Source organism: Orycteropus afer, unplaced genomic scaffold (assembly GCF_000298275.1).
Source record: "Orycteropus afer afer isolate SDZICR_OR568_19922 unplaced genomic scaffold, OryAfe1.0 scaffold00314, whole genome shotgun sequence".
NCBI classification, from domain to species: domain Eukaryota; kingdom Metazoa; phylum Chordata; class Mammalia; order Tubulidentata; family Orycteropodidae; genus Orycteropus; species Orycteropus afer.
This window is the reverse complement of record NW_006921901.1, coordinates 2,399,023-2,423,801: the sequence shown is the minus strand read 5'-3', so window position 1 is coordinate 2,423,801 and position 24,779 is coordinate 2,399,023. Positions and strand designations below refer to the sequence as shown.

At 36.0% G+C, this 24,779-nt stretch overlaps 1 protein-coding gene across 1 annotated transcript in view; it reads right to left on the bottom strand.

The window, feature by feature from the left end:
- Nucleotides 1-24,779, bottom strand: part of ARID4A (AT-rich interaction domain 4A) — an 86,282-nt gene that overhangs the window by 36,290 nt on the left and 25,213 nt on the right. Inside the window, exons 7-11 of the mRNA XM_007951886.2 lie at nt 18,339-18,471; nt 16,075-16,154; nt 14,046-14,122; nt 13,364-13,530; nt 628-700 (exon numbers count right to left, since the gene is read on the bottom strand). Coding sequence (XP_007950077.1) covers nt 628-700; nt 13,364-13,530; nt 14,046-14,122; nt 16,075-16,154; nt 18,339-18,471 — 530 coding nt within the window. The remainder of the gene's footprint in view (nt 1-627; nt 701-13,363; nt 13,531-14,045; nt 14,123-16,074; nt 16,155-18,338; nt 18,472-24,779) is intronic.

Genomic DNA, 24,779 nt, shown 5'->3' with positions numbered 1-24,779 from the left:
CATAGCAACTGGCTCTAAGAGGCTTCATTTCTTCTAACTTTACCAGAAATCCTATCTTATTCAGATAGGGTTTGATCTTACATTATGTTTAATTTGTTAAGACCTGGGATATCAGGCTAGTTTACTTTCCACAAATGCATCATTAGTATTCCAAAAACCAAACTCACTGCCATAGAGTCAGATCCGACTCATAGCGACCCTTCCTTGGGTTTCAGAGACACTATCACTACAGAAGTAGATTGCCCAACCTTCCTTCTCAGGAGTGCTTGGTGGGTTTAAACTGCCAGCCTTCAGCCTTAAGTACTACGCTACCAGAGCGCCTCAGCATTAAGGGTATGCAAATTAACATTATGATTGGTCACTTTCTAGTATACTATTTTTCAGTTTTTTAAGTCTCAGAGAAACTAAATTTAATTTTATTCACACTACTTTTCTCCATATTTCTTCTCAAAGTAGATATTAATAGTTTGTTTTGATTCTAAATATTTAACTATTGTCAGCTGCAACTAATTCTTAGGCTTTACTTGAAATCCATATCTATATACTCATGATACAAACAATAACACTGCATAAGCCTAAAATGCAAAACTATAAAAGATACCACTGAATTAATTAGTATGGAAATACCTCTGTCTTCCATAAACTTATAAAGCTGTTGGAGGAAGTTGTCCCTCTCTTCAGGATCGAGTTCCTCCTCAGGCTGTAAAGATAAAATACATAAATTTATTATATAGGATAGGAAAAAATATAATGTCCTTTTGCTTTTCATTTTTGTGAATTGAATATAAGGAGATAAAATTTTTAAAAAATTGGAAAATCTGAATTTTCTCAAAATCCTACAATGCCAGATATTTAGTCATATTTTAATTCAGTTGATTTGATGGAACTGTCAACATATACTATCTCTACCATTCTCCCCATTTATCACTTAAAGCTACCCTGAATTACCTTGTGGGGACTGAGACTAGCTAGGAGGAAAAGACTTAGCAAGGGGTGGGGATGTTATGTTTTCACCTTATTTATTTATTTATTTATTTAAAAAAAAAAAACCTCACCAAAATATCATGTAGTCCATATAAATATATTGGTAGATGAGCACAATAATGACCAAATGTATTTATTATGTAGAAATAATCTACACACAAAAGCAAAGTTCTTGTTATTTCTGAATGACTATAAACTATAAAAAGGTTTTATTAATAAGTATAAAAAGGTTGCAAAGTCTCAGTAGCATAGTTTTTGATTGGACAGCACAGTGTTTTAAAGAAATTCATATAAATTTTGTTTTGTCTCAGATCCTTTCACCCCTTTTATCTCACATTCCCATGCTCTTCTCATTTGCCTCTCCCACATGGTCTCTGTGATTGACTTTGCAACCTCTGAAATTACAGCAATGAGAAGGAAAATGGAACAATTTTTAATTCAGTTCCTAAAAAAAAGCTAATGGAAATTTTCCCAGAAAAACAAATATTTCTAAAAATACTTGTTTAATTTAACTGTTACTTTTTACTAATCATATAACCCTAATTATGCTGCCATGGTCTTATCATCTTTACTCAAACACATTGATTATGGTTTTAACAAAATATTCAGGAAAACTTTTAAAGGTTTAGCAATACTAAAAAAAAAAAAAATATATGTTTCTTCCATGTAAATTATCATAATTTCAGATTACTACTATTGTATGTTTATTGGATATTCTAAAACAAATTTAGATTCTGTTTTTCAAAGCCACATCTAAAGCAAAGGCAACGACAGGCAATAAACACTGAATACTGACTGTCTAGAGGCATGACAATTGGCCCTTTAAAATCACCTATCCTTCAAAGATTTTAATAGCTAATAATATAGCCATACTGCTTGGTAAAGTAGACGGTCAACGAAGGAGGGGAAGACCCTCAACGAGATGGGTTGACACAGTGGCTACAACGATGGGCTCAGGTATAGCAAGGATCGCCGAGCTGGCACAGAACCGGGCAGTGTTTCGTTCTGCTGTGCATGGGGTCGCTATGAGTCGGAGATGACTCGACGGCACCTAACAACAACAAACAGCCAGACTAAAAATACATATAATTGTTTAAAATATATAATAAAAAAAAGCATGAAGTGATCAAAGGGGAAAAAACCCTCAAACTCACTGCCGTCGAGGTGATTTTTTGACTCATAGTGACTGTGACCCTATGAGGACAGAGTAGAACTGTCCCATAGGGTTTCCAAGGCTGTAAATCTTTAGGGAAGCAGACTGCCTCATTTTTCTTCCACAGAACTACTGGTGCATTCAAACCACTAACCTTGTGGTTAGCAGCCAAGTGCATTAACCATTCCACAACCAAGGCTCCTTGATCAAGTGAAAAGGAGTATGATCTTTTAGCATACACCTTTTATTTTTCTTTTAGTATATTAGTTCAGAATGATTTATAATCTCGGAGTATTTTCAGTTTTACCCATGTAAAGAAATTTAAGTTGAACATACACTAAGACAAAAATCAGCAATTCACAGAGTTAATAATCACTACAGAGTTAGTAGGGGTCATTACTTAGTGCTTAAATCAAGAGATGGCTGTTATTTCCCTATACGAGTTCAAAAATCCTGCTTTTTACAAGGTTACTAAAACAGTGGTAAATGAGTTAACTAAAAAAAAAACTTAATGCAACAGCCCCAGAATAATTTAATATATTAATTTTAAGGGCTTTCGGTAGGGAAAACATATTTATATCCTCTAAGAAGCGCTGGTGGTATAGTGGTTAACGCATTTGGCTGCTAACCACAAGGTTGGAAGCAGTTTGAACCCACCAGCTGCACCATGGAAGAAAGATGAGGTGGTCTGCTTCGTAAATATTTACAGCCTTGGAAACCCAGTGGGGGTTACTATGAGTCAGAAGTGATTCCATGGCCTTAAGCTTTTTAGTTCCAGAAGTATTACAAATGGATGAATCTGTCTATCTGTTAATTCATCCATTCATCCTAACAGCTTACGAATGTTCTGACTTCAGGCACTATGCCTTCAAATGAAATTCAAACGTTTACTGATGACTACTATGAGTCAAGGACTGTGCAAACGTGTTACGAACAAAAATGAAGACATGTTACCTTCTACTTTTGATGCTCTGAGTCCAGTGGGAGGTAGAGAAGTATAAAACAAGCTGATATAGAACAGCGTGGTAAATGTTGTAAATATACAAAAGAATACAGATGCAATGTGAAGGAATGAATGGTTCTACTGGGGATGGAGTAGTGGTGGTAATATTAAGGAAAGCCTCAATATGCGAACAGCAGACAGCCTTGGAGCAAGAGCAAACAGTATAAGCATGAGGCTGCAAAGGTAGTATGGGATTAGGAACTAACTTTTTAACATTACGCTAAAGATTCTGAACTTGATACTCTGGGTAGAGTTGACTTTTGAGAGAGAGAAAGAAGAAAGAAGAATTTGATCAGATTTGTGTTTAAAAAAGTTCTTTGACAAGAACAAAGAACTTTGTCTGCTAGACTAGAGGGAAAGGGAAGCTATTACAACAGTCCACAAGGAGGATGAAACACTAAATTAGTCTTGCCTTTTGGTGATGGAAAGGTTACCCTTTGGCAAGAGGATGGGAGTGGTGGGGAAAGAGAGAGACGGGTTAATATTGACATTTTTTGTTTAATTTAAATTATATTCATACTTGTAGTCTTCAAAGATCCAACATAATGAACCAAAAAAACAAATTCACTGCCATCCAGTTGATTCTGACTCACAGAGACCCCCACTGGGGTTCTGAGGTGGTAAATCTTTACTGAAGTAGACTGCCCAGTCTTCCTTCTGTGGAGTGCCTGGTGGGTTTGAATTGCCAACCTTCTGGTGAGCAATCAGACACCTTAGGCACTGTGCCACCACTCAGTAATTCCTATGAGGTTAGGGACAATGCTTATTTTACTCATTGTTGTTGTTATGTGCCGTCGAGTCGGACCCGACTCATAGCGACCCCTCCTTGGGTTTCCGAGGCTGTATCACTACGGAAGAAGATTGCCCCATCTTCCTTCCAAGGAGTGGCTGGTGGGTTTGAACTGCCAGCCTTCTGGTTAGCAGTCAAGTGTCTTAGCCACTATGCTACCAGAGCTCCCATTTTACTCATAGTTTATCTCTTATGACTGGCATGTATTTTACTCATAGTTTATCTCTTATGACTGGCATGTAGTTTAGATACTTTATTATGTGACTAAAAACACCACCGAAAATAAATCGGGCAAGAAAATTTTCTTGGACCATTTCACATTCATTAAGTCTAAGGGCTGATATTAATGATAATGTAAATGTAATAGGAGTCCAAGAAAAGAGAGATGAAGTAAGAATGGCAGAGGATATTCTTAAGATACAGGTTGTGGCAGATACCGCCTGCCTGGAATTCTACTTATTCTTTTCCCAAATTAATCTGAAAAATCAATGATTATTCACTGAGAAACAGCACAAATTCTAGTAAAAAATGTTGGAGATAATACAATTTATTTATTCTTTTTAATCAGAAAATACCTTGGTTTTGCTAAGCTACTGACTTATTCAGCTAGCAGCTCCACTATCCAGAACATAAAAAATATCCAAATTGTCAAAATATATGTCACTGAAAGACATATAATATATACACAAAGCCCCTCAGATCCATTAACTTGTACACAGTTCTAAGGAGTGGACTGTGATAAGTCCCTTAGCACTGAACAGACTAGAGCCACAAAAACTGACATTTTCAGAGTGGGGAAGGGTGTAACTAAACTTGTTATTCGTTGTTTCCCTGTATTGTGTATTAAGGTACACATCCTTTGTTGATGGGTATTTCATCTCTTTAAGAACCCCTACAGGTATCTTTAACAAGCTACCAATGATTACACAAGCTTCCCCACTTTTGGGGGGGGGAGGAGGGGTATTCCAGTACACTAGAGTTATTTTTCAATACCAAAGTACTGTTTTTGGTGAAATAAAGTTATTTTGGACAAAAATAGCTTCATTCACTCTTCCTAATATTCACCCCATCCCTGACACTCTACCACAAGCTATGCCACCTCCTCTGTCATTATCTCTTACAACCCTTTGACCTCCTCTCCTCCACTCTCTCGTTGTTGGCTGCCATGGAGTCATCTCAGACTTACACTTACCACAGAGTCGATTCTGACTCCTGGAGACTCCATGTGTGCAGAGTAGAACTGCGCCAAAGGGTTTCCTCAGCTGTGACCTTTTAGAAATAGATCACCAGGCCTGGCTTCCAAAGTGCTTCTGTATGGGTTTGAACCACCAACTTTTTGGCTGGTAGTTGAGTACTCCTCTACCACTTCCATTTAAAAAAAAAAAAAAAAAAAAAAGAGCTGAGCAAGGCACCAGCAGGAGGAGTCTCGAAATTGGCAGATCACTCTAAGGGGAAGGGGAAGTTTTAGGATAGGTGGCAGGGCCAATCATCAGGGCTGGTGTGAGCAACTCCAAGCAGCTGGTCAGAGCAGAGGCAGTGCCCTGGAAGCTCCACTCAGGAAAGGTAAGTAATGTAAGAAATTCATCAGAATTTCTCTAAGGGCCATTTCATCAGAATGGCTCTAAGGGCACATGAGAGCCAGAAGACTAACACAAAAGAACAATTATACTGGTAGCTGCTTATACTTTTTTGCATACAATTTTGAATTTAAAAGTATTAAACAGCCTCACTCAATTTTTTAAAAATGTTATTTAAAACAAAAAAAAAACTTACTAAGGTAAATGCACAGAGGATTTGTAAGCCATATCCAACCACTTTAATTCACCTAGAGTATTCTTTGTTCCTATATGGAAGTCTGCTGGGTTTTTAAAATCTCAGCTATTATTTATTATTTACCTACTTTCTGAAATTTTTAAAATTTTCATTTCATTTTCCTTATTATATTTAATAAAGGAAATGGGCATCACAGAGGATATTCAATGTAATACACCTCACACATCAACAAGCAACTTCTGAGCAACATTTTATAGAATGTTATCCAAAAAACCAAACCCACTACCATCAAGTTTATTCCAACTCATCGCAATCCCTCATTGGGTTTCCAAGGTGGTAAATCTTTACGGAAGTAGATTGCCCCATCTTCCTTCTGTGTAGTGGCTGGTGGGTTTGAACGACCAACCTTCTGGTTAGCAGTCAAATGCCTTAGGCAACACACCACCAGAGCTCCTTATGAAATGTTATTGCAGAGCTAAAAGAAGTTCCATCCATATTGCTGGAGAATAGTGGAGGGGAGAATAAAAAAGGCAGGCATGGGTCAAATCATAAAGGGCCAGACTTAGAAAGGTCTACAATAAAAAGCTAGACTTATACCCTACAAATGCTAGAAGGCATTAAAAGGGTTTACAGTTAGAACCTTTTATGCTTTAGAACAGTATCTACAGAAAATTCACTGAAGGGGAAAAGACACAGGAGGGAAAAAACTTTTATTGCAAGCACAGTACACTATCCCCGAGTGACTGAAATCAAAATGAATTAATTTATAAACTCACAAACTTATGTAAGAAAATGGAATTGCCTACAGAGTGCACTGCCTGAGAAAAGACAGGTATTATGAAGGGAAGTCAGATACCTTATTCCATAGTTTCTTCCACAGTTCTTAGTTCTTTCTAGAACCTTACAATAAACCTTCTAACATCTTGTTTCAAATAGTAATTTCATGTATATATATACATATATATATATGGAGAGAGAGAGAGAGCGAGCCTACATTTATCCATTTGTTCAGCAGCTATTTAAAATAAAGATTTAGTCTGGGCCAAGGTCTGTGCTGCTAGTTGGTAGGTATTTATTCGTACAGGTAGGAAAAGAAAAAGAAAAAACAAACTGACATCCTCTGCTTACATATATCATTATAATCTAGTGGAGAGAAATTTTTCTTCAAAGTCTGTGAAACCTTGTGTAACCTAAGTGTCTGCTTCTTCACTCCTAAAATGTGTAGCTATAGATAGATAGAATATAGAGATATTTTCATGCACTATTCTTAGGATTAAATTAACAGTCTTACTTAAAAAAAAAAAAAAAACTACATTAAATCTCTAAGAACAAACAAAATTATTGTGTGATCATCTTTACTTATTTATATCTTCACAAAAGCTAAATATTTTAGCTGTGGTATAACGAAAGACATCTTAATGATGATGCATGCTCTGGTACACAGATATATTTTGTTGTTAGAACATCTTAATGAAATATGCAAACAAAACTTAAAAAAGAAAGAAGAAATCAAACAAAAAAAAGTCTGGTAACTCAGGTGATCCATATGCCAAACTGACTTCCTAGGGTAACAGTATGCCAATCCCAAACAATTCTAAAAAACTGTCCAGGAAAAGTTATCATATGTAAAAATTGACAGCTGGCAATCTAGATTTTAGAAGGAAAAAATCAGGGAAAAAAAAAATTCACAGCCCTCATAGGCATAGGTCATTTGGTGTAAAGGCTAAGAGCAATATATTACAATACTACAATTAAATCTTGAGTCAAATAATGTTCAGTATACTATTTTTACAAAGAGATGGCATTATGCAATACATTTTAGAAATGCTTCAATCTAAGAGACTAAAAACTATAACTACTTCTGGGCCCGAAAATTATGTTATTCCTAGAGGAATCACATTTATATTTTCTGTTTTAAAAAAAAAAAAGTCTAATTTTTTCTTTTATTCTGTTGTTGTTATGTGCCGTCGAGTTGGACCCGACTCATAGTGACCCCTCCTTGCGTTTCTGAGGCAGTATCACTACGGAAATAGATTGCCTCATCTTCCTTCCAAGGGAGAATGATATGATCCAGTTTAGATTTTTTAAAATACACTTTAGTTACAGTACACAGAATAGACTGGAAGAGGGGCAATCATGCTAGTTAGGATGCTGTTCTATTAGTCCAGGTAAAAGGATAGTGCCTTGAATTAGGGGGATAGCGAGCAGAAACTGAGGGAAGTGGACAAATTTGAAAACTAGAGAGAATGGATTTGGTGTCTTATTGGATACAGAGAGAAGAGGGCTGTCAAGATGAATTTCACATATCTGGCTTAGGTTGGTTTGAGTTGGAAATCCTCAAAAAGACAAGTTGAAATAAATGTCTTAGGGAAAAGATAGGGTTGGGGGATAACAATGAATGCAATCTTCCAGCTATGGAGCCTTGAAGTGCAGTGGTTAAGTACCTGGCTGCTAAATGAAAGGTAAGCAGTTCAAATCCACCAGCCACTCCTTGAGAGAAAAAGGCAGCAGTCTGCCTCAGAAAAGACTTATAGCCTTAGAAATCCTATGGGGCAGTTTTACTTTGTCCTATAGGGTTGCTATGAGTCAAAACTGACTCAATAGGGATGGGTTTGATTTTGGCTTTCTTGCACGTATCGAGGCTGAGTGCTTATAAGACAAGAAGAAATCCTCTATAAGCAGTTTGAAATAAATGTCTAGAGCTAAGAAAAGGCATCTTTGATGCAGATATAGATTTGGAATCATGTTACCATTTACACAGGAAGTACACCAGAAAAAATGTTATGTCATGGATGCCAAGTCAAAGGTGCTGAGCACTACTAAGTATTTAAATGAGATCAAGACAAAAAATTTTGGGATTTAGCACAAAAACTTGTTGGAGGTCACTGGTGATCTTAGTAAAATTGTTTTAGCTGTAACGGGAGTACAAGCCACACTATGGTGCAAATTGGACATCAGGAAACAAAATAGTATATACGACTCAACAATTTGGCCATAAAGGGGAAGAAAGAGGATTTGGAGGGGAAAATATGACTGTCCAAAGGTTGGGAGAGATGTGAGCAGTTTCAAAAAGCTGATGGGAAGGATACAATTAAAAAAAAAAAAAAAAAAAGAGGTTATGCTGAAAGGAGAAGAGATAGATGACAGCCTAAGATTTTTCTGAAAGGCAGAAGGGAGGAAGAGCCAAGGCACAAATTAAGGGATTGGTTTCACAGAAAAGGACAATGTATTTTCAACTGTATCTTGAGGGAAGGAGAGTCGAAGATGGGGTTTATTTAAATATGTTCTCACCTATCTAAGTTCCTATTCTTCTGTAATTGGAGGTCAGTGGGGCTAGATTTCACTGGGTATTGAAGTCCCAATGAAATTTAAATATCATAAAATGTAGAGTGGTACCATTCTTCCCTGTTGTACATTTAGAAAAAAATTCAGGGACAATATAAAATGCCATGACATATTCATTATGTATTAAGATACTGTTTTGTAATTTCAGAAAACAGTTTAACAACTTGCCTAAAATAATTACATGCCTCTGGTATTACATCAGTGTTAACTGATAATAGAAAATTTTTTCCCCACTTGAAAAAGTGCAAGATGTGGTCTAGATGCTATCAATTCCGTCAACTCTCTCAAACTACCACAACTATAAAATACTCTGGAATAAGAAGTGTTTTCCTAAAATTCACTCCCATTTTTAAAAATATTATGTGTGCAAATGTATAGTCTTCATTAATGTTTGCTTGTTTAAGAGGCTGAACTTTAAGACTTTAGCAAATAAGCTGTTCTATTTTAATGCAAGCTAAAGTCTCCATTATTCATTGAAGGCTGACTTTATATAGAGTCTGCTTAAAAACACTTGGTTGGCAGTTGAAGCTATTAGATGAACCTAAAATATTAAAATTACAATGAAAATTTTCTTTAAATTTTACCAACTTAGCACATTTTACTGAATTATCAAGGACTTATTATGCATGTGGGAGCTCTGGCAGCGTAGTGCCTAAAGCATCTGACTGCTAACCAGAAGGCTGGAGGTTCAAACCCACCAGCCACTCCTTAGAAGGAAGGTTGGGCCATCTATGTCCTTGGAAACCCAAGGAGGAGTCGCTATGAGTCGGATGCGACTGGACAGCAGTGAGTTTGGTTTGTTTTTTTTACTAAGCATGTAAATTTGCATACTGCAAATTTGGACCCAAAGATATTTTGAGTGAACACTAACAAAAACTTTTACAATTAATCTACAAAAAGGCATAAATTAGTAGGCACAAATAACACTTGATTTAAACATTATATATATCTATATCTATATCTATATCTATCTATCTCCATGAATTAAAAAGGATGAAAAGCTAGACTAGCCAAATTTCTCCTGAGATTCAGTCATCCAACCAACTGTCCATTATAGAGAGCTCTCCTACATCATCCCAAAAGTGAATGTATGTCAGGAGTCAATGAACAATTCACATCATTAACTTATATTTACACGGACTTTCTAATCAATTTCAAAGTTCAAAAGACAAATCATTACTTACTTTCTAACATAAAATTTTCTTAATAAAAGACTTTTAAGGAATATCCACAAAAATATTCTCCAGGGCTTTTTTCAACACAATTATCCATTAGTTAAAACTTAAAGCCATTAATATAGATAAAAACTTCCTCTCGGATTCTCAAGTCTTTTCTCACCTAGTTATAGCATGAAATGTATTTCCTATATTCAGATCCTAAACTATTAATGCCTAGTAATTCAAAATAATACTAAATAAAAAAGATGCTCCTCTATGGTAAAGCCATTAAATCTCAAACCTCCTATGTTAGGGCACTCAAAACATCATATTTAAAAGCAATGTCCACTGCCCATAAATACTGCAGAAGTATCTAACACCTGTATGATTTTACTGCATAGAATTTCTTTCCATACTACAAACACCAAATGACAGGCTAAAGTATTGTTACAGTACTTTACAGAATGTTATAAAATATCTTTCTAATCATTGTAGGCTGTATTAAATCTGCATGAAAAGCACAGCAGTATCATTATGTTTTGGGAAGAATATGATCTTCAGTAATGTAATAGCTTAGTCTCACTTATGTGGTATAGGCCTGTAATGACTAAGCCGGGTAGGCCCTGCTTACCAAATTTTTATTCATCTTCTACCATAACCTTTTCCCCTCCCTTTTCTGTAAGTAGATTAAAGTGTTTTTCAGTTTATCAGTGTATTAAATGTAAAAGAAAATGAGTGTTCAAGACAAGTTACAATGATTCAGCAACTGAACCTTAAAATCTAAGGGCAAGAAATGCAGCTGCCTTTTTTCCTAAAGCAACCAAAATCCCACTCAAGAGAATTTACCTGTTTGGCCAGAAGAAAAAGAAAAATTAGTTTCTATCAAGTAATTTAATAAAGTATATTCTAGGAAACTAGCTTTGTGAAAAATAATTTAAAATAATCATCATCTAAATCAATGCCTAAATTTTGTAATTCTGCTGTTATTTTTCAGGAAATGAAAAGCATCCTGGTTCACTTAATTTTAACAGGTTCATAATTTAAATAATGTATTTTAAGAAGATACTTTCCTTAAAACGGTCCTTACCTTTTTAAATTTCTTTACTAATTCCCAGCAAATATAGGTAACAGAGCTTTGCCTCTGCTCCTCATTCTTTATTACTAATGTATATTCACCTTCAATCAAATATTATAATGTTTATGAAATTACTATTTATAAGAATAATATTTACTTAGATTTTATAGCCACCCTCTCCAATCTTACTACAAAGCTCTTTTTACCCTCTTTGTCTAAAATTTCAGGTTGTTTAGGAGGGGGGAGGAAAGGAAAATACATTGTGAAAAGGACACCAATTAAAAGTATTAGTAATAATAGAGACTAATCTTTTTTTCCAGTATTTGGCAATACAGGATCCCAACTAATATTAATTAACAAAGCAAAAGCAAAAACCACAGACTGTAACAGTTCACACCCTGAAAATGTGGCCTGAAAACATAATCTATAAATAAATACAGATAAGACACAAAATCACATTTAACACTGACTTCAAATTCTGAATTTGCCAAACTGTCTTATCATTTTAATTTCAAAATCTCTACGTATTTTTCAGAAAAATAGCCTTCATCTGATTTTCTAAAAATAGATTCCCACTGTCTTTTTTACAAGAAAGAATTACGCTAGGTTATGAGTCCCATCACATCAGCCATATCGTCAATACCTAAAATTCTTATTTAATCCCAATTTTGGCAATCAAGATAACTAATATATGGGGAAAAAACAACAACAACAATTCTTACCTATATGCTGCATTTTCTTTCAAATGCAAAATGGTTAGATTCCCCTTCTACTTAATCAGTACCGTGTCTGGACATTTTTCAGCCTGACTTGCAAATATCTGCTTTCCCTCTTACGGCATAGCATCCGCAGGGTTATACAACACTACTTACATTCTCTTCCACATAAAAATCAGACATTACATGAAAGGAAAAGAAAGACAGCCCATTTCAAAGCATCTGGCAAACCTCCATTGGCAACCTGCCAAGCCTCTGTTAAACCTTCCTGTCTTTCCGAGCATGCTCACTTAAAACCAACAGCATGTTACTATGGCAACTCTGTAGGCAGCCTGTAAGTATGAACCGCCATTCTGATTTCTGAGCGCAAAGACCAAATACTGCAGGGGAAGTAAAAGGAAAGAAATATCTTATGCCCTTCATCACACAGAAGTATATTCATTTTATTTCATAAATTCACAGTTGTATAAGTAAAACAGAAACAAGCATCCCACACTTCTGTAGGCAAGTATTTTTCATGTTCAATAGGCCCTCTTTTTTAGTAAACTCATTCTCTTTGTCTTGCCTGTAATCCCCTTACCCTGTAACAACCAAAAATACACTGGACATTTTACCCTATTTGACAAAACACTGCAGAATAAATAGACAATAATATTTACATAAGCAGTTATGTGGTACTCAATGTATGATTTCATAAAATATATATATATATATATATATATTTTAAATGGCAAGATAACATTACAACAAAAACCATTAGCATTTATAAAATACTATCTAAATCTTTTCTATGAATTATCAAACTGCTAGACAAAATAGTCTTGGGTTTGGGTAGAACTTTTTTATCCTCAGTATCCTTGAGATACTGTGAAATATCTCAAGAGAGATGAGGTTTTAAAGGTAAAACAGACCAGACCTGAGTTCAAATCCCTGTTCTCCACATTTAGCTGTGCCACCTTAGGAAAGCTATATAACCCTTCTGAGCCTTTTTCTTCATCTTTAAAGTGGGATGATAGCTTCCCATGACAACAGCTTAAATAAGTTAAGACAAGTAATAAACCTAAAAGTGACATTTCTTTTCCCCTTGGCAGTCTGGAAAAAAAACTTTAAGAAATCAGTCTGTATTTGTTAGTTACTTTACCTAAAAAGTACTTCTTTGTAAATTCTTACTTAAAATTTGCTATGATTTGCTTAGTGAGCCAAAAACCTTCTCCCAAAAGGGGAAAAAAAAGCTTCTCCAAAAAATAGAGTTGAGATAAAAAGGAAACCAAATAACAATCTAAGCAGAGGAAAAATACATGAAGATACTGTTTTTACTAAAGAGTATCAAATCCCTTTATTTGTTGGAAATATGAGATTTCACCTACCACTTCTTCTTCTTCCTTTTTAGCCTCTTTTTCCTTCTCTTCATCATTTTCTTCAGATGGACCATCCTCATCATCACTACTGGATGACTCAAGGATTTCACTTATATCCATTTTCCAATTGTCAGGAACAACTCTTGTTTTTAAGAAGATGCTTGCTTTTTGAAGCCCTAGAAGTGAAAATATACTTCAGCAGTTGTTATAAAATTGGCACCATAGAATAACAGAAAAAACATGACACTCAGAGTCAGAGGGCCTGTATTCATATTTACCTGTCAATTACTATTAACCTCACTGCCCAACCATAACACTTGATCTCTCTGAATATTTTCCCTATTTCAAAAATGATGACAATATTGACCTCAAAGAGCTATTTTAAAAATAAAATGATACAGTAAACTTGAGCATACTTCCTAAGTTATATAATGTTACATAAATATTTATTACTACTCTAAGGAATACTGTTAATAACAGTACACAGTTAATAACCTTTATGGTAAAACATAAAAAATTAAACTTAAACATTACAATTTAAATATTTTATATAGACATTAAAAAAAAGCCCATCAAATAAGAGTATCTAGAGAGTTAAAATGGCACCAGAAATTACTCATTCTTACTCTAGTCACTCCTGTCCATATAAAGCCACATCATAAAATTATGGATTGATTCATCATTATTTTACCTGGTTTTGCAGAGAGCTCAGATTCAGGTAGATTGAGAATGTCTACTTCTTTGATGTCCTTTCTTGCTACAGAGTAGCTAATTATAGGAAGAATAAAGGGGAGAGGAAGTATTTATTAAACAAACAGGATCACTTAATAGTCCATGTTAACACACAGAAAAACATAAAACCTCAAAATCAAATTATTTTGCCTATGTTTTCAAAAACACAACTATGTATATCCTAATCCTTAATAAAGGGCAAGAGATAATATGCAAAGCTAATACCTTAATTTTACAGATCCAAATACGCAGAAGTACTCTATTTGGAAAGGCCCATATTCACAGTATTTCAATCTATACAATCATTCTAAAGACAGTATGAGATTAAATATAATTTGTTTTCAATGTTTATAGGCAATAATATCTATTTTGATATGTAATATTCTTAAATGTTTCATTAATTTTAGTAAAAATGAAGACAATATTAAAAGATTCCTATCAATGGAAGGAACCCTGGTGACCCAAAGGTTAAGCTGCTAACTGAAAACTTGGGAGTTCAAAGCTACCCAGTGGCTCCATGGGAGAAAGACCTGGTGACCTGCTTCTGCAAACACTCCCACTGCCATCCATTGATTCCAACTCACAGCAACACCCACAAGGTTTCCAAGGCTGTACATCTTCACAGAAGCAGACTGCCTCATCTTTCTCCTGTGGAGCAGCTGGCTGGTTTGAACAGCCAATCTTTCGGTTAGCTACTCAATGCTTTAACCACTACACTACATCCAAGAAAACACTATGGGGTAGAGTTCTACTCTGTCAAAGGGAGTCACTGTGAGACGGAATCAATCGATGGCACGTAACAACAACAACAACAAAACATTGTATGAGATATTATGGCTTTAATTTTATCTTACAGAGAACTACAACTTGCTTTATGCGTGTGTGTGTGTTATGTGTATGTATTTAATTTTATGTAATTTCTTTTTGGAACAAAGCAAGGATGATGTTAGGGACAGTTTCTAAAAACTCTGGTTTTGAATAAGAAAATGTTAAAATAATTGTTTTAGTATTATAAATTCTACCAAAAGTTAAGTTTCCTAAAGGAATCATCAGTAGGAGCTCTGGTAGCACAGTGCCTTAGGCACTTGACTGCTAACCAGAAGGCTGGTGGTTCAAACCCACCAGCCACTCCTTGGAAGGAAGGTTGGGCAATCTGCCTTCGTAGTGATACTGCCTTGAAAACCCAAGGAGGGGTCACTATGAGTCGGGGGCTGACTCAACGGCATATAACAACAACAACACAACAACAAAGGGATCAGGGTAGGAGATTCTGGATGGGAGAAAAATGTGGAACAAAACTCAGAATCATAAAAACAACCAGGCTTGTTGGTCTGATAGAGACTAGTGAAACCACCGAGACTGTGGCCCAGTCACCCTTCTGGCCTGGAACTGAACTCACTCCCAAGGTTCCAAGAAGTCTCTGGAAGCCAAATAATAGGCATATAAGGTGAATATTTACACAACATAGGCATATTTCTTAGAACAATCAACCACAGGAGATCAGAAGGGCAGTATTTGCAAAGGGAGGGAACTCAGAGGGCAGAAATTCACAGGGAAGAAGGACACAGGGGAAAGATTACCACAGGGAGGAAGTGGAAGAGAGCTGTTACCATTACGGGAATTGTGATCAATGTCATGAAACAAAGTATGTATGAGCTGTTATATAGAAAATAAACTTGCTCTGTAAACTTTTACCCAAATCACAATAAAAAAATACCTTTTAAAAAGTTTCCTGGTTCATAATATAAAATAGTACACAGGAAAAAAAAAACATGCTCGATGAAAAAAGAACATCTTCATATTATTCAATGTTTACATAAAATTTAACAATAGAAAGTAATTTCTATTACAAAACTGAAAAAACATGTTAGATAACATCTTCTTAGTTCATGAAATGATTAGATTTTTAAAAATAAAATCTGTGGAGTCTATCACTGATTCCATCTTTTGCCCTCCCATGTAATAGTAGTAAGTAGTTCATTACTCACAACTTGGAATCAGTAAATGATCGAACTAAACACTGGTCTTTCTTCACTGTGATGTCATCATTACAGCTGGGAGATATTACCTGAAGTATAAAAGAAGAACAAATTGATTCCTATTTCCCTTGCTCATAAGAAAAATAAAGCTCTGGTAGCATAGTGGCTAAGACACTTGCCTGCTAACCAGATGGCTGGCGGTTCAAACCCACCAGCCACTCCTCGGAAGGAAGGTTGGGCAATCCTACTTCCGTAGTGATACTGCCTCGGAAACCCAAGGAGGGGTCGCTATGACTCGGGTTTGACTCGACAGCACATAACAACAACAACAACAACAACTTTTGAAAAGAACAACTTTGGATCCTCTGACTTCTCAATCAGATTGTGTTTTACCTTTGGCTTCATTATCAATGAAATCACTTACAGAAGAATGTCTCCTTATATCTTTTGTTTAATATACTGGTACTCTAGATTTAATTTATCCATAGTTGTTACTTTATTAAAAATAATTAATATAAATAATAATGCAACTCTCCCTTCTACAAAAATCAAGATTTAATCTAAGCCAAATAATAATCCATTTATTGTCAAAAATAAAATGATGTGTGTGAAAAATCTGCATTATTGTAATTTTTAAAAAAATAATTGATTCACAGGATCTATTCTGAAATCTGTCTATTTGTCTGAAATATACACCTATCTAAGGTCCCTTGCTTACCAGGACATGTTTTATTAATTAAAACAAGTAAAACAAAATCTGAGCAATGAACTTCATCATTTCTTAACTTTTGAAAATAACAAATGTCTTCTTAACAGTTATCAGCAGTTAATAGCTAATTTTTCTTTACAGAATTTCATTACAAGAACTGCCAATACACTGAAATACACCTGCTCATCACCACCCTTAACACTAGCCCCCCTCTGTGACAATCCAGATCAGAATGTCCACAGGACTTCATGCAATGATGGAAATATTCCATATCTGCATTGCCTGATATAGTAGCCATTGGCCACCTAGGGTTGTGCATTTGAAATGTGGCTAGTTCAACTGAGAAACTAAATTCTAAATTTTATTCAATTCTAATTAAGTTATATTTGAATTTAAATAGCTACATGTGGCTCATGTTAACTTATTAGACAGCACATAGCCACATAATTATATATTCTTGGCAGTCACATCAGCTGTCTTCACACCAGATGGAAGTAAATGTCTTTTTGTTTGTTCGGCAGGTACTGGTAATATTAGATAATAATATAGTTGTGTCTCGCCTCTAGAAGCTAACAGTGTAATGGAGAGCCAAACACAAAAAAAATATTTAAACACAACAGAAAATAAGTTGTGCAGAGGAGACCCTGTGGAGAAGGTAGGACTTGATCTGAACCTTAAGACAAAAATAAAATGTGAAGAGAAGGGGAGGACAAGGAAGGGGAGACGGGTATTATTTATCAGGTATTACTGATTCTTCTCATGAAGTAATTCTCTTGTCCATTCCTTCCTCTCATTCCTTCCCAATGTAAGGAAAAATTAGCTTTGTCTACTAATCTATCAAACACTTGGCATTCCCAAAGCCTTCTTTAAAATCTAGGTATATTCTGCCTTTCTCCAATACTCTCTATCCTACTCCAGTGTGGGCACCACAGAAAAATTTTATCTACTATATAATCTTTAATTAACAGATAATCTCTTAGATGTGTACAGTAAGCTGCCTGAGGGCAATGTGTTCCAAGTTTCACACTTTTGTATCTTCTAAGGACCTAGTGCAAAGTTGAACTCCCTTCAGATCCTCAGTAAATATTGACAAATTTATTTAAGGCAGAGGCAAAGTCTTAGAGGGGTGAAAAAGAACCTCAGGAAAGTAGAGAATCTATAATGAAAACAGGAAACAAACAGAGAGCTAGGAATGGCAGATGCAATCCATTAGGCAGTCACTGAAGGTTTTTGAGATTGGGACTATCATGATTAAGAAGACATTTTGAAAAGATTTCTCTATACACATTATTTCTAGAAGAGTCATCTGACTTTAGTAAAGAAACAATTCAGGAATCAAATTATAGGAACCTGCAGGTAGTTGTAAATAATAATAGGAACAGAGAATACAAAGAGGCCGCTGGACATATTTTGAAGGAATTACTGAAAGATCTCAATGAATAACTGGTTAAAGCAATTAAAGAAAGGACTTAACAGAAGACAGTGAAGTATTCTGGACCTGATATGATTGCTCAATTTTTAGACCTGCAATAAATAAATGATTAACTATGCAAAGAAAACTTACCAAAGCAGGATACCATTCAGTCTTCTCAGATGTAGATAGCACACTTACAACTTTCCCTAATAACTCATCATTGAGACGCCGCTTATCTTCATCTTCCTCTTCACTACTTTCTTCTTCCTTTTCATCTTCCGTACTAAAAGTTAAAACAACTTCATCATGATCTGAAACTAAATTGTTACTAACATAGTTACAGTGATGTAAATTTAACTTATACAATGCAATTTCTAATCTAGATTACTCTGGAATAGAAATATCCTCTTCATTCTTATTGAATTGAGAAGATGGCTATGTCTGTGTTGTTGTTGTTGTTATTATGTGCTGTCAAGTTGGACCTGACTCATAGTGACCCTCCTTGGGTTTCCGAGGCAGTATCACTACGGAAGTAGATTGCCCCATGTTCCTTCCGAGGAGTGGCTGATGGGTTTGAAGCGCCAGCATTCTGGTTAGCAGTCAAGTGCCTTAGGCACTACGCTACCAGAGCTCCCAGATATGTCTGTAGTCCTACAGAAAATAATCCTGAGCTATCCATAATAAGTGTGAGTTCATGGCACTAGACAATGAATATGTGGACTTAATCACTCTTGCCAACCACTGGCTAGGACAGAAAAGCCTAATTATGCCACCATCAACTATTTACTGTGCCAAATACTTTTTTAAAAACATTGTCCTTTTTTTGTCAGATACCAGACAATATAATATTCTAACAGGTTATGAAAAGATCTCATTTAAACACATATGAGGGTTTATATAGGTAATTATCTGGATAACTGAAGTTTACCCTGAAGTGTCAATTATATTAATTTTAAGCTAATAATTTTTTTAAATAAAAATGGGTATACTCCTATTTTGTTTCTCAATGAGTACATACTGAATAATTTGATATCTTCCTTAAGACACTGTCCTGCAATACATTTATACCTTCAGGGTTTATAAAGGTATGCAAAGCTATTAGTAAGTGCCTCAAAACTGCTTTGTTTCTTATCTTTTTAAGGTTTTATTCCTTCTTTTCCCTTTCACATATCAACTTCAAATTCCACATCTATTGTCTGCATCCACTAATTCTCTCTTTCCTGTGACACCTCTATTTGCTTCTTCAATTCTACTACATTCTAAGAAACCAGATGGCTCAACTTGTCAAAATTCTAAGTAAAACCGAGTAAGTAAGTTCTTATTAATAGTCTATGGAGACATCGTATGAATACAATACCTGGACATTAGTGATTTATTAACTAAGTATGTTGTTGTTACTGTTAGTTGCCATCAAGTCGATTCTGACTCAAGGTGACCCCACATGTGCAGAGAGGAACTGCTCAGTAAGATTTTCAAGACTGTGATATTTTGGAACCAGATTGGCAGGCCTGTCTTGTAAGGCACTCCTGGGTCTGTTGGAACCACTAACTCTTTGGCTAGTAGTCAAGAACTTAGCCATTTGTACCACCCATCAAAACCAAAGCAAATGCCGTCAACAAGTTTATTCAACTCATAGGGACCATATAGGACAGAGTAGAATGGCCCCATAAGGTTTCTAAGGCTGTAAATTTTATGGAAGCAAACTGCCTCTTCTTTTTCCCACGGAGTGGTGGATTTGAATTGTCAACCTTTCAGTTAACAGCCAAATTCTTTAACCATTGTGCAAGGGACTCCTAAATATCATGTAGTAAGTAATTTTTGCATACTGATAAATTTACATACATATTTAATCCTCAAAGACACTGGCAAGATAATATTATTCCCATTTTATTCACCTGTAACCTGGGAACATGATCTGGTGGTTTTTGTGAAGGTTGGAGATAATATATGTTAAGTGTACTTCAACTTCAAAGAGATAAAATAATTTTCCCAAAGGGTACTATCTATGTAAGTGGTTAAGGCAGGATTTCTATTTAGGGTCCTCAGTGATGTTTTATTATTTCTTTCTGGTTTAGTACAATGTTTTTTTGTTTTGTTTTATCATTGAGATACTCACAAAATTTAGGCATTATTTTTTGATTTGGACTTTGCCTTCTTAAATCTTCATTATTTTAAAAACATATATTCCCTGGCAGCAAGAGTACATCTAACCTAGATGTTGGTTTCTAAATAATATTTTCCATTATAAGGAACCAGGGTCTCTTGGAGAAATGGCTTATTCTAAGACTGCTACAGAAAAAATTTAAGATGAATCCAGAACAACTTTTTGTGCCTGAAAGTAAGAAAATTTTTTAAAAAGAAAAAAAATGGTGGAGCTACATTAAAAAAGCATAAAAGCCATCATATAGAGGGTCCCAATGACTAAACCTGAGACCATTTGAAAACTGAAATTAATACAAAGATCAATGAATTATAACCTATTGAATAAAATAAGAATCTGTGAATTCATCTCTGATCTTAACTTTATAAAACTAAATGTACATGAAAGAAAGAAAAAGGAAAAAATTAAATACATGGAAACTCAGTTAACACCTTACTTCAAAACAAACAAACATACAAAAGAAGTACTAGGTAATAGAATAAATAAAAATTAAAAATTCCTAAATCAACCATGGTCACAGAGGACATCAAGCTCAACTGGTATCACACATTATACAAAAACACTGTTCTGCATCTTCCTTTGGTGAGTAGTGACTGTTGTTGTTGTTGTTATGTGCCGTCGAGTCGGACCCAACTCATAGCGACCCCTCCTTGGGTTTCCGAGGCAGTATCACTACGGAAGTAGATTGCCCAACCTTCCTTCTGAGGAGTGGCTGGTGGGTTTGAACTGCCAACCTTCTGGTTAGCAGTCAAATGCCTTAGGCATAAGTAGTCATCTAGATGCAACAATGGGTCTTTCCTCATCCAGAGCAAAGAAAAATGAAGAAAACCAAAAATCCACAAAAACAATTAGTCCACAGGACTAGTGGACCATGGGAACCTTAGCCTATAAGACCATGAGACCAGAAGAACTAGATGGTGCCCAGCAACCACTGTCAACCACACAGAAAGGGATGAGGCAGGAGATCATGGATAGAGTGGGAGAACAATGTGGAAAAAGACTCAAAATCATAAAAAAGATCAGGTCTGATAGAGCTGTAAGATCCCTGAGACTATGGCCCCTAGTTACTCTTCAGGTCTGGAACTGAACTTACTCCCGTGGCTTCCAGCCGAATAACAGACAGGCATAGAGGTGAACACTTATATCATGTAGATATACTTCTGAGAATGAGCAATCATGGGAGAGCAGAAGGGCAGTGTTTGCACAGGGAGATAACTCGGGGCAGGAATACATAGGAAAGAAGGAGACAGGGAAGTGGTAACTACTGGGAGGAAGGAGGAAGAGAGTTGTTACATTGTGGGGAATTGCAGTCAATGTCATGAACAAAATGTGTATGAACTGATGTATGGAAAAATAATTTGCTCTGTAAACTTTCACCCAAATCACAATAAAAATTAAAAGAAAAAAAAGACTAGCCAAAATCAATACCTTTAACCTTACAACTCAAATACATAGAAAATGACCAGCAAAAAAAGTCTTCATTCCCTAGAAAGAAAGAATAAATATCAGAGCAGAAATACATGAATTAGAAAACAGTAAATAATAGAAAGGATCAACAAGACTAGAAGCAGGTCCTTTGAGAGGATCAATAAAATCACTGGCCAAAATGACTAAGGAAAACAATGAAAAAATGAAAATAATCAAAATAACGAATAAAATGAGTGACATTACGACAGAACCAACTGAGATTAAAAGGATAATAATATAATATTATGAAAAATGATACTCCAACATATTTGAAAATCTAGAAGAAATGGACAAACTTCTAGAAACACACTACATACCTAAACTAACACAAACCGAAGTTGAAAATTTGAACAGACCCATAATAAAAGAAGAAACTGAAGAGGTCATTAAAAAAAAAAACTTCTAACGAAAAACAAGCCCTGGTCCAGACAGCTTCACTGGAGAATTCTACCAAACATTCAGAGCAGAATTGACACCTATTCTACTCTAACTATTTCAGAACATAGAAAAGGAAGGAATACTCCCTAATTCAGTCGATGAACCTAGTATAACACTGATACCAAAGCCAGACAAACATGCCACTATAAAAGAAAATTACACACCAATATCCGTCATGAGTATAGATGTAAAAATTCTCAACAAATTCTAACCAACATAATCCAACAGTGTAACAACTAAAAAAACACATCATGATCAAGTTATGCAAGGATGCAAGAAAGGCACAACATGAGAAAATCAATCAATGTAATTTACCACATAAATAAAAGAATCACATTATCATCTCCATCAACACAGAGAAAGCATTTGATAAAATCCAATATCCTTTCCTGATTTAAAAAAAACAAACAAACAAACAAACAACTCTCAACAAAATAGGAACAGAAGAGACAGAAGGGAAATTACTCAACATAATTAAGGGATATATACAAAACCAACAGCCAACACTATTCTCAATGGGGGAAGATTGAGACCCTTGCCCTTGACCACGGAAATGACACGGATGCTCTTTATTACCATTCTTATTCAAAACTGTGCTGGAAGTCCTAGCTAGAGCAATAAGGCAAGAAAAGGAAATAAAGGGAATCTCAATTGCACAGGTAGAAGTAAAACTATCCTCATTCACAGACAACAAGATCATATACACAGAAAATCCCAGAGACTCTACCAGAAATTACTAGAACTAATGAAGGATTCAGCAGAGTAGCAAGGTACAATATTAACACACAAAAATTAGTTCAGTTCCTCTACACTAACAAGGAGGATTCTGAAACAAAATCAAGAAAACCATACCACTTACAATAGTCCCCAGTAGGATAAAATATAGTTTAAAATCAGGAAGGGAGTGCATCAGGGTTGTATCCTTTCACCATACATATTCAATACGTATGCTGAGCAAATAATCCAAGAAGCTGGACTATATGAAGAACGCGGCATCATGATTGGAGGAAGACTCATTAACAACCTGCAATATGCAGACAACACAACTTTGGTTGCTGAAAGTGAAGATGACTTGAAGCACTTACTTATGAAGATTAAAGACTACAGTCTGTAGTATGGGTTACATCTCAACATAAAGAAAATGAAAATCCTCACCAATGGACCAATAAGCTGCATCACAGCTTACTGACTAAAGTTGTCAAAGATTTCATATTACTTGGTTCCACAATCAACACCAATGGAAGCAGCAGTCAAGAAATCAGATGACGTATTACACTGGGCACATTTGCTGCAAAAGACCTCTTTCAAGTCCTGAAGAGCAAAGATGTCTCTCTGAAGAACAAGATGCACCTAACCCAAGCCATAGGAGCTCTGGTAGCATAGTACCTAAAGCACTTGACTCCTAACCAGAAGGCTGGAGGTTCAAACCCACCAGCCACTCCTTGGAAGGAAGGTTGGGCAACGTACTTCCATAGTGACACTGCCTCGAAGACCCAAAGAGGGGTTGTTTTGAGTCGGGTCCAACTTGACGGCACATAACAACAACAACAACCCAAGTCATGGTATTTTCAGTAGCGTCATATGCATGTGAAAGCTGGATAGTGAATAAGGAAGACTGAAGAAGAGTTGATGCTTTTGAGTCGTGGTGTTGGTGAAGAATACTGAAAGTACCATGGACTGTCAGAAGAACTAACAAATCTATCCTGTAAGAAGTATAGCCAGAATGCTCCTTGGAAGCAAGAATGGCCAGACTTCATCTCACCTACTTTGATCATGCTGTCAGAAGGAACCTTCCCTGGAGAAGGGTATCATTCTTGGTACAGTGAAGGTTCAACAATAAAGGGGGAGGCCCTCAATGAGATGGACTGACACAGTGGCTGCAACAATGGGCTCAGGTATAGCAAATATTATGAGGCTGGCACAGGATCAGGCAGTGTTCCGTTCTGTTGTACATACAGTTGCTATGAGTCGGAGCCAACTACATAGCACCTAACAACAACAACAAACAAACCTAACATGAAAGATTTATAAAACCAAAACTCAGCCCACTGCCATCTGGTCAACTCCAACCCATAGCGACCCCCCACTGGGTTTCCGAGGCATAAATCTTTATAGTAGATTGCCTGGTCTTTCTTCCATGGAGCAGCTGTTGGGTTAGAACCACCAACCTTCTGGTTAGCAGTGAAATGCCTTAGGCACTGTATCACCAGAGTTCCTCTAAAAATTTATATGAGTGTGGTAGTTAAATGTGTATGTCAACTTGGCTGGGCCTAGTTGAGTGGCTGGGTAGCTGGTGGTAGATATTCCCCATGATGAGACTGGCAATCAACTCCATGACAGGATCTACCACAAGCAGGTGAGTAGCAGCCTTTGGGGGGATGTGGCCTAGTTCCTGTATAAAAAGAGAAGCCTTGGGGATAGTCTCTAGCTTACGGCACGCTTGAACCCTGCATGTGGCCGTGTCATCATTCAGCAGCCTACATGCTCTGCTGACCTTGGGACTTTCAATGGACTTAAATTGATGG